The sequence below is a fragment of the Solanum tuberosum genome, unplaced genomic scaffold (assembly GCF_000226075.1).
Source record: "Solanum tuberosum cultivar DM 1-3 516 R44 unplaced genomic scaffold, SolTub_3.0 scf00312, whole genome shotgun sequence".
In the NCBI taxonomy this organism is placed as follows: domain Eukaryota; kingdom Viridiplantae; phylum Streptophyta; class Magnoliopsida; order Solanales; family Solanaceae; genus Solanum; species Solanum tuberosum.
Window position 1 is genome coordinate 522,889 of NW_006239237.1, and position 11,870 is coordinate 534,758.

Below are 11,870 nucleotides of genomic sequence, written 5' to 3' on the forward strand. Positions count from 1 at the left end.
CTCTACCTAACTAAATAACACCTACATAATTAATACCCACATAACTAAACTCTGCATAATTATACCTTACATAACTAAATCCGGCATAATTCTAACCAGTAACCAAACGGCCCATAGAGGATCAAAGTTTGATCAATTAGGTTATAAATATTACACAAGTATACATCATTAATATGTTGTATTAACAATTTGCTAAATTTTTGTTTGTAAAAATATTCAAATTAGAGCTAATATACTAGTTTGAAATCTTCAAGCCTATGATTTGAACAAGTCATAAAAAAAAATAGTAGCCATATAAAAGCTAAATATTTTCCTATTAAAACCATAACTATGTAGTATAAAAAGACATCTTCTTCTATTTGAAACCTTCTACCATTGTTGAATTGTATAGAAAAAAAGAGGATATTTAAGAGAAATTCTGAAATGGGTTCTACTACCCCTTTAGCTGATCGGATGAAAAATTCTTTGAGGTTTGACGAAGCTAAGAGACATGACGATCCTCGAATACTCAAACTGGGTTCAACATTGAGGACTCGAATGAGTTGTAGTACTACAGGTTCATCGGGTCGGAGTGTGAGTTCTTCCGATACTAGAAAGTCGGGTTCGGGTTCGGGTTCGAGTTCATCTAGAGTTGAAATAGTTCCGGCCGGCAATATTTGCCCGTCCGGTAAGGTGATGACTGGGATGCGTAGTAAGCCTGTTAGGACTGTGTTAAGTGACAATGAGATGATACCCGGAATGTACGGGTACGGGAGCATAACGCCTGCCGGAGCTACTCCGAAAACCCGTCGGGTTTCCGGTAGTGGTTCGCCGGAATCCAGTTGGAAAATTAATTCGGAAGAATTGAAGGTGAAAGGGAATGAGAATTACAAGAAGGGTAATTTTTTAGAAGCGTTGTATTTTTATGACAAAGCTATAGCAATTTCTCCTGGCGATGGAAGATTGCATTGTAATCGAGCTGCTGCATTGATGGGTCTTAAGCGAATACCGGAAGCAGTGAAAGAATGTGAAGAAGCCATTAGATTAGCTCCAACATATGTTCGAGCACACCAGCGTTTAGGATCTTTGTTACTTATGTAAGTTATTTTTCTCTACCCTGATTCTGAATTTGAATTATTCACATTTACATAATAGCTTGTTTACAGTTTAGGACAGGTTGAAAATGCAAGGAAGTATTTATTTATCCTAGATCAGATACCAGACGAAGCGGAGTTGCACAAGTTGGAAACAGTGGAGAACCATATCAATAAATGTAGTGAGGCTCGGAGACTTGGAGATTGGACGAGTGTGTTAAAAGAAGCTGAAGCAGCAACTAGTCGTGGAGCTGAGGCATCTGCTCAGGTAATTAATTACGTTGTGTGATGAAATGAAAATTCAAATGTTGGTACTGAATTGATGATACAGCTATTTGCATGTCAAGCGGAAGCTCATTTGAAGCTACATCAATTAACGGATGCTGAATTGTGGATGTATAAAGCTAGGATGTATGAGGCATCTGCGAGAGCATACAAGTCAAAACTTTTTGGGATGATATCTGAAGCATACATATTCTTTGTCCAAGCTCAGATTGAGAACACTCTTGGAAAGTGAGTTTATCACTTATTATTATTATAAGTACTGCATAGGTTTTTGTAATATACAAACCGATCATGAATATCTGCAGGTTTGATAATGCGTGTGCTGCGATTGAAAGAGCTGCACAAGTTGATCTTCAAAGTGCTGAAGTTATTGGTTTACTCAAAAACATGAGGCTGGTGGGGCGAGCTCGTTCTCTTGGAAACGAGTTATTTAAATCTGGAAGATATATAGAAGCTTGCAGTGCTTATGGGGAAGGGCTGTCGCGTGATTCTTTGAATTTGATTCTCTACTGCAATAGAGCAACTTGCTGGTATAAACTTGAACAGTGGGAAAAATCTTTGGATGATTGCAACCATGCTCTACTTATCCAGCCACATTATACTAAAGCTCTTTTTCAAAAAGCTGCCTCAAATGTCAAGGTGACATGCCACCTTTACATCTTACTATAAGACTTACTTTTACTGCAAAAATCATAATTTTGATTGTATGCAATGGATTATAGCTGGAAAGATGGGCTGACGCTGTGAGAGATTATGAGATTCTGCGGCAGGAACTTCCAAATGACTGAGATTCTGCGGCAGGAACTTCAGAGAGCTTGCTGAATTTTTATTCCATTGCCGAGTTGAATTAAAGAAGTCACAAGGAGAAGATGTTCACAATATGACATTTGTTCGCAAGGTGGACTTGGTTTTGGATCTTGACAAGTTCCACACTGCAATTACATCATATGGTAGACTTTCCTGCATAGCTATCTTAACCTTCATTGCATCATTTACTATATAACTCTACTGTTGAAAACTGCAGCTACATCTGTGATCCTTTTTAAAGAAGCATCCAACGAACAATAAATACACAATGCAAGCGGATGTCCTTAGTAATGGATACCTTAAGCACCAAATATCGTTCAGTAAGTTTTCTCGAGGTAAACAATCATAGGCAACGCCATGCTAAGCTGCTATTATAAAATGATTTTACATGCATACACAACAGGGGAATGAAGAAAACTCATAGTAATTTATATTTGGTCTTTTGTTTTCTATACTGAAGGTGGACGTGGAACAAAGCCCAGCAATCGCTGCAGCAGAGAACATTACAATACTACCTACATTTAAGATGTACAGGTATGGCAGACTCGTGATGGAGTTGTATATCCCAAATCCAGAGATGTTGGAGGATTTGATTAGGCATTACCGTCATTAGGAGCATAGTTGACATTTCATTGTGCTTCTCTTGCCATTTCAAATTGCCTGATGATTACTCTGAACACCCTCTTCGAAAGTATTTTTTTACATATACATGTGACATGGTTGTTGTGGTCTATAGAGGGAAAGTCTAGTCTCCTTTTTTACCCTCGAGTATTCATTCATTCATTCGTTCATTCATTCATTCCTCTTCCGACTTCTTTGTAGTGCTGATTTTACAGCAATATATAGCTGAATAAGCATTCTTTCAATAAAAGTTGTCAATTTTCACCTATTCATTGGTCTTCCAATGTACTCAGTCCTTAACTTTATAATTGCTGTTTGCTTCTTGATACATTGATGTGAAACCTCAACTATGGTAATGTTTCAAATGGAGACTACGTTATGCAACTTGTGGGATTACATTGGATTTGTTGTTGTTGTTGTTGATCAACTGTACTATACGTTGACATTTTTTCTTCTTCGATGTATATATACACTGTGTATAACAATTGTATGATCCCTCAATCCTATCTTGGATTTGTGGCAAATGAGTGGTATTAGGGAGAGGAATATCTACAATTTTTTTGATAATTGTGATGTTTAGATTGACTTGTACGATCCAAAACTAATTTAATGAATAATTATTACACAAACCTAATAATCTCATATTTCAAAGTCAAATATTTAGAACAACTTCACTTGATGTACCCCATCAATCCACTTGATATTAACATTTTAAATGAATAAACTTTTATCATAATCGATACACACTCAAACTGATCCGAACATTATTTTAAATAAAAAGAAGACAAAGTGGGGAAAAGGACATAACATTGTAGGAAGGTCCAAAATAAGAGAAGCAACAAAGTTTATAAATAAGTTGGTAGAAAAATTGGGATTTGTAATGGATAAAGAATAAAAAGACACTTTGCTGAATGACACTTCATAAGTCAGTGTCACTCACTATAGACAAAATTAACTTTATGTTCTATGGACAATAGAGGTTATTTGAAAGAATTTCAGTACTTTCTCCATTTAAAAAAAAAATAATCTACTTTAATTTAGTACGAAATATGAGAAAATAAAAAAAAAAAATTTAATTTTGTGGTCCTAAATTAAAATTATGTCAAATATATTAAAATGTCTTTTAATCTTGTGATCTTAAATATGTCATGTTGAAAGTTGAAATTAAAATATTGTTAAAAAAGGGAAGGGGACATTCTTTTGAAATGGAATAAATTGAAAGAAGATCATTCTTTTTTAAACGGAGGGAGTAATTAATTACAATAACAACTTATCTCATGTAATCTCATAAATAGATTTTGAAGAAGGCAACGTATATGCAACATTATTTCTATATTTGCGAAAACAAAAAAGTTACTTTCGGTGGACCCTCCGTTCAAATAAAGAAATATCGAAAAACAAGTGCAAATCCACTAGGGAAAAAAATCATGTTGAAAATAAAAATGAAGAGAACAATTTTAACACCAAATAATACAATATCTAGAGTAAAGAAAACATGTGATACTAGAATTGAAGAAATAAGATAGTAAGAAAATAATAATAATAAACATTTTGAAAAGGATACTAGGTAGACGCTTGACTACACTAAGGTGATGTCCTTGATAAATCACAGATGATTCATGTCTTATCTAATCATCTTTTCGTAATACTTCTTCAATCTATCTCCATATCTTTTAATACACACTATCATCAACCCCTCACACCTTCTCTTAATCCCCACTAATGGAGTTTAGTAATTGAAGTCAAAAATTCAAAAATCACCCCTTGTGACATCTTCCTTTTTCTTTTTGTCAATAAAAAAATGAGTCAATGGGATCAAATCATCATTCAATATTGTAGCTATTAATAGATCTACCTATCTATCTATGATCTTGGTTTACTTATAGACCTCTATATATATATACGGAAAATATAATTGGCAAGACAAATTTTTGGCACGAAATGACAGCAGCAACAAAAATCAAGTATTTTTGTAATTTTGGTGAAAAGTTAAGGGTGTTTGGGTAAATTCATTTATTTCGTGTACCTAAATTACCCTCAAAAGTAAAACCACTTTTAATACTTTTAAAACCACAACTTTTTGAAATTTTTTATCATGCATGAGGCACAAATATGATGCGGCAGACAAAAATTGTATGAGGCCCATTTATGATAAAAGTATATTCATTTAAAATGTTAATATCAAGTGGATTGATGGGGTACATCAAGTGAAGTTGTTCTAAATATTTGACTTCAAATATGAGATTACTAGGTTCATGTAACAATTATTAGTTAAATTAGTTTTGGGTCGTACAAGTTAATCCAAACACTACAATTATCGAAAATATTGTAGATATTCCTCTCCCTAATGGCACTCATTTGCCACAAATCCAAGATAGGATTGAGGGACCATACAATACAATACAACAATACACAGTGTATGTATACATCGAAGAAGAAAAAATGTCAACGTATGGTACAGTTGATCAACAACAACAACAAATCCAATGTAATCCCACAAGTCGCATAACGTATAGTCTCCATTTGAAACATTACCATAGTTGAGGTTTCACATCAATGTATCAAGAAGCAAACAACAATTATAAAGTTGAGGATTGAGTATATAGCAAGACAAATAAATAGGTGAAAAATGACAACTTTTATTGATAGAATGCTTTTTCAGCTATATATTGCTGTAAAATCAGCTCTACAAAGTAGTCGGAAGAGGAATGAATGAATGAACGAATGAATACACGAGGGTAAAAAAGGAGACTAGACTTTCCCTCTATAGACCACAACAACCATGTCACATGTATATGTAAAAAAATACTTTCTAGTTGGGAGGGAAGAGGGTGTTCAGAGTAATCATCAGGCAATTTGAAATGGCAAGAGAAGCACAATGAAATGTCAACTATGCTCCTAATGACGGTAATGCCTAATCAAATCCTCCAACATCTCTGGATTTGGGATATACAACTCCATCACGAGTCTGCCATACCTGTACATCTTAAATGTAGGTAGTATTGTAATGTTCTCTGCTGCAGCGATTGCTGGGCTTTGTTCCACGTCCACCTTCAGTATAGAAAACAAAAGACCAAATATAAATTACTATGAGTTTTCTTCATTCCCCTGTTGTGTATGCATGTAAAATCATTATAGCATGACGTTGCCTATGATTGTTTACCTCGAGAAAACTTACTGAACGATATTTGGTGCTTAAGGTATCCATTACTAAGGACATCCGCTTGCATTGTTCGTTGTATGCTTCTTTAAAAAGGATCACAGATGTAGCTGCAGTTTTCAACAGTAGAGTTATATAGTAAATGATACAAGGAAGGTTAAGATAGCTATGCAGGAAAGTCTACCATATGATGTAATTGCAGTGTGGAACTTGTCAAGATCCAAAATCAAGTCCACCTTGCGAATAAATGTCATATTGTGAACATCTTCTCCTTGTGAATTCTTTAATTCAACTCGGCAATGGAATAAAAATTCAGCAAGCTCTCTGTCATATGGAAGTTCCTGCCGCAGAATCTCATATTCTCTCACAGCGTCAGCCCATCTTTCCAGCTATAATCCATTGCATACAATCAAAATTATGATTTTTGCAGTAAAAGTAAGTCTTATAGTAAGATGTAAAGGTGGCATGTCACCTTGACATTTGAGGCAGCTTTTTGAAAAAGAGCTTTAATATAATGTGGCTGGATAAGTAGAGCATGGTTGCAATCATCCAAAGATTTTTCCCACTGTTCAAGTTTATACCAGCAAGTTGCTCTATTGCAGTAGAGAATCAAATTCAAAGAATCACGCGACAGCCCTTCCCCATAAGCACTGCAAGCTTCTATATATCTTCCAGATTTAAATAACTCGTTTCCAAGAGAACGAGCTCGCCCCACCAGCCTCATGTTTTTGAGTAAACCAATAACTTCAGCACTTTGAAGATCAACTTGTGCAGCTCTTTCAATCGCAGCACACGCATTATCAAACCTGCAGATATTCATGATCGGTTTGTATATTACAAAAACCTATGCAGTACTTATAATAATAATAAGTGATAAACTCACTTTCCAAGAGTGTTCTCAATCTGAGCTTGGACAAAGAATATGTATGCTTCAGATATCATCCCAAAAAGTTTTGACTTGTATGCTCTCGCAGATGCCTCATACATCCTAGCTTTATACATCCACAATTCAGCATCCGTTAATTGATGTAGCTTCAAATGAGCTTCCGCTTGACATGCAAATAGCTGTATCATCAATTCAGTACCAACATTTGAATTTTCATTTCATCACACAACGTAATTAATTACCTGAGCAGATGCCTCAGCTCCACGAGTAGTTGCTGCTTCAGCTTCTTTTAGCACACTCGTCCAATCTCCAAGTCTCCGAGCCTCAGTGCATTTGTTGATATGGTTCTCCACTGTTTCCAACTTGTGCAACTCCGCTTCGTCTGGTATCTGATCTAGGATAAATAAATACTTCCTTGCATTTTCAACCTGTCCTAAACTATAAACAAGCTATGTAAATAATTCAAATTCCGAATCAGGGGCATAGAAAAAAAAAAAAAAAACTTACATAAGTAACAAAGATCCTAAACGCTGGTGTGCTCGAAGATATGCTGGAGCTAATCTAATGGCTTCTTCACATTCTTTCACTGCTTCCGGTATTCGCTTAAGACCCATCAATACAGCAGCTCGATTACAATGCAATCTTCCATTGCCAGGAGAAATTGCTATAGCTTTGTCATAAAAATACAATGCTTCTAAAAAATTACCCTTCTTGTAATTCTCATTCCCTTTCACCTTCAATTCTTCCGAATTAATTTTCCAACTGGATTCCGGCGAACCACTACCGGAAACCCGACGGGTTTTCGGAGTAGCTCCGGCAGGCATTATGCTCCCGTACCCGTACATTCCGGGTATCATCTCATTGTCACTTAACACAGTCCTAACGGGCTTACTACGCATCCCAGCTATCACCTTACCGGACGGGCAAATATTGCCGGCCGGAACTATTTCTACTCTAGATGAACTCGAACCCGAACCCGACTTTCTAGTACCGGAAGAACTGACACTCCGACCCGATGAACCTGTAGTACTACAACTCACTCGGTTCCTCAATGTTGAAACGGGTGAACCCAGTTTGAGTATTCGAGGATCGTCATGTCTCTTAGCTTCGTCAAACCTCAGAGAATTTTTCATCCGATCAGCTAAAGGGGTAGAATCCATTTCAGAATTTCTCTTAAATCTCCTCTTTTTCTATACAATTCAACAATGGTAGAAGGTTTCAAATAGAAGAAGATGTCTTTTTATACTACATAGTTATGGTTTTAATAGGAAAATATTTAGCTTTTATATGCCTAGTATTTTTTTTTTATGACTTGTTCAAATCATATTTTTGTGAAATAGGCTTGAAGGTTTCAAACTAGTATATTGTTTCTAATTTGAATATTTTTACAAACAAAACTTTAGCAAAATGTTAATACAACATATTAATGATGTATACTTGTGTAATATTTATAACCTAATTGATCAAACTTTGATCCTCTATGGGCCGTTTGGTTACTGGTTAGAATTATGCCGGATTTAGTTATGTAAGGTATAATTATGCAGAGTTTAGTTATGTGGGTATTAATTATGTAGGTGTTATTTAGTTAGGTAGAGGCTATTACATGAATTATTAACTATTGAATATTGATTTTAATATAAATTAATATATATTATTTACAAATAAAATAAGTAAGTAAATAATATAAATTCTCCCTTAAAAAAATATTTAAAAAAAGAAATTTTCTCTATACATACTTAACTAGCAATTCTGTGTTTTTTTTCTCTTTGTTTTTTTAATGTTTAAAGATTATAAAAATAAAATACTATTGATATATTTCAAGTACATTATACTATCCTATTTTATATAATGTAAATTTTTATCAATATGATGCATGTGTTGTTTGTACATTTTTAATATACCAAATATATAAATTATATATAAATTTACATTCTAAATAAAAAATTAATACATGATAATTAAATATGTGGATATATTTGGTAATATATAATGCTAATATATATATAGTGGCGTACGCAGGATTTTTTTAAGCGGTATCACCATTTAAGGGACAAGAATGACTCAAAAATAAATCAATGAAGCTTTTGCTTTAGGCCTCAAAATATTTGAGGGCCCCATTAACCGTGAACTTTATGAAATAATATTTTTCTTAGAATTATAAATTTTTGATTAAATTAAAAAAATTGCCTACTCTTTAAATTAGATAATAATGCAAAATTCAAATTAAACCACTCACATCTTCATATTATTAAATAAAATTTTATACAACATTCTTCAACAGATTGTATTGCAAATAAATACGACTAACATCTTTTAATAAATTAAAATCAATCGGCAATGAATTTAAATCAATTCTTCACTTCATCTTTATTTTTTTGACTCATTAGCTTGTTCTTCCAAGTCAGTTGAAGCTTGAGTTGTTAAGATTGACTTTGATCGTTTATAGTTTTTTTTAGAATAATACCTCTGCATTAAATTTAGACTCTCCTTTAAATTTACTAATATGATGTAATCTGCACAATTAGTAATGAAGGATCAAATAATAGACGATTGTGGACAATGACAATCAATTTAATGAATTCTTAATTTCTTCATTGTAACAAGACAATAGAAAAAAATAAAATTATTATTATGAACAAATAAATATAAAAAATTCAAGCACGTAATAATTTAAAATAGAATATCGAAAAATACTTACATGATGTGGAGAGATTTGAGATGTCAACTAACGATAATTGATGAACAAGAACGGAAAGAAAATTGAAGAAGCTCACCCGTCACAAATATACAAATATAAGGATTTAAGGGGTCAATACTATTTTTATTTAACTATAATTCTAATGGATAAAGGACTCAAAATAGTGTTTAACTATAATTATAATGGATAAAGGACTCTTAGATTTTGAGGTTTATTTTAATTCTAAAAAAAGAAGAAGAGTAAGTTAGATTTTGAATAAATTAGAGTGGATCTATAAGTTTTTAATGAAGGGGACCTACTATTTTGAACAAATAAAAATTTAAGAGAAAAAAAAACTTGTAAAAAGAGTAGCCTGCTCGGAATCGAACTCGGGACGTATGACACTTAATGGGGCGCCCGAACCACCTAAGCTAGGAGCGTTCTGATACAAGGGATGTCCTTATTAATTGTTTTAACTTTTAACTATGTTTTAAAAAAAATTTATATAGGTATACTCCGTAAAAAAATTTGACTAAGCCGTGTCCCATGACACACCTTACCTCTGCCTATATCCGCCCATGTAATAATAATAATAATAATAATATATATATATATAGATGCGCGCGCGCTATATCAAAATTATACATTATATATATGTGTGTGTGCGCGGTATCAAAATTATACATTCCTATTCATAATATTAATAAATATTATATTTTGATTTTAAATGGAAACAAATAAAAAGTTGTATGTATACAAAAAGAAATAAGAAACAAAAATAGTTGTGAAAATAGAATAGTTATGTAATTTCAATAAAAAAAGATTTAAAAATAAATTAATAGGGATAAATGTGATGCGCGCGCGCTATATCAAAATTATACATTATATATATGTGTGTGTGCGCGGTATCAAAATTATACATTCCTATTCATAATATTAATAAATATTATATTTTGATTTTAAATGGAAACAAATAAAAAGTTGTATGTATACAAAAAGAAATAAGAAACAAAAATAGTTGTGAAAATAGAATAGTTATGTAATTTCAATAAAAAAAGATTTAAAAATAAATTAATAGGGATATATGTATAATTTATCTTTTTAATACATGTATAACTAATATCCACATTACTTATTCCACCTTCTATCATTTATAACTTATACATAGATTCCCTCATAAGTTATGTAAGTATTAATTATGTAGGATTACAAAAAATGCAACCAAACACCATATAAAATTAATACATGAATAATTTTTATACAATATTTAGAACTTATCAACCAAATATAATATAAGTCATGTTGACTTTTCAACCTAATAAAAAACTTTTACCAAACATAGTAAAACTAATACAATATTTTATAAATGAATAACATGCTCTTTTATACCGTAACCAAACGACCCCGAATTGTTTTGTTTGTTATGCTTAAGAAAATGACATAACACATATTGAGTTATGCACACAAGTAATGGTTTGTCATCATAAAAAAAGTGATTTGTTAGATTGAGAAAGATTTTGATGATTAACAAATAGAGGAATATGTTGTGCTGACATGTTTTTATCAGATCGAGTCCAACCAGAATTAGGAGAAGATCAACCAAGCAAAGCAAAAGTTATGGGTGGTGGACTGGCTGCGTTTATGACAAAAATCCAATTACACAAAGTTTCTTTTATAGAGAATTTCTACCTGGAAGGAAATCTCAACTCAAAGCCGCCAGCGAAACATATAAAAGGAAAAGGGAAACCTTAAAAACAAGGAGAAGTCTCACATCTATAAATACAAGAAGTACTTGCCTAGAAAGTTACAAGCAAAATATAATCAAATCGGGGGAGTTCATATTTGAAAGAGTTCTGTTCGAAGATCCAACTACAGCCAATGCAAGAGAACAAGATTGAAGAACCTGATCTACATGCTTATATGTCAAGTTTGCTTGTATTGCATTTTTATCGAGTTGTAACTTTAACGTTTTCTAGACCCAGTGCATATAAACTGGAGTAGGAATATAGTCATCAAGTTGGGACAACTTGAAATCTTGGTAACATAAACTTTGAGGGTTTGTGTAGGGTCGTCTCGACCATATATATATATGTGTGTTGTTAAACAAATCTCATGTATTAATAAATTTGAAAATATTTTTTGGTAGAAAATTTAATAATTTTTTACTTCATTTAATATAGGGGTTGTTGTAATAATTGAGAAATGAACCCTCTGTTCCAATTTATGTGACTTACTTTTCTTTTTAGTCAGTCCCAAAAAGAATGACACATTTATATATTAAGTAACAATTTAACTATAAAATGTCTATTTTACCCTTAATGAAATGATTTACAGCCACACAAATTTCTATCATTCATTTTG

At 32.7% G+C, this 11,870-nt stretch overlaps 1 protein-coding gene and 1 pseudogene across 1 annotated transcript; one reads left to right on the forward strand and one right to left on the reverse strand.

Annotated features, from left to right (window-relative positions):
* Window positions 1–383: 383 nt before the first annotated feature.
* Window positions 384–2,426, forward strand: LOC102595813 (TPR repeat-containing thioredoxin TTL1-like; annotated as a pseudogene).
* Window positions 2,427–6,077: 3,651 nt separating this feature from the next.
* Window positions 6,078–7,992, reverse strand: LOC102596152 (TPR repeat-containing thioredoxin TTL1-like). The gene is made up of 5 exons (XM_015314633.1): window positions 7,340–7,992; window positions 7,075–7,270; window positions 6,830–7,011; window positions 6,419–6,752; window positions 6,078–6,335 (listed from the first exon to the last, which is right to left on the reverse strand). Exons 1-5 carry the CDS (start codon window positions 7,990–7,992, stop codon window positions 6,078–6,080), a joined length of 1,623 nt encoding a protein of 540 aa, XP_015170119.1.
* Between the last annotated feature and the right edge of the window lie 3,878 nt (window positions 7,993–11,870).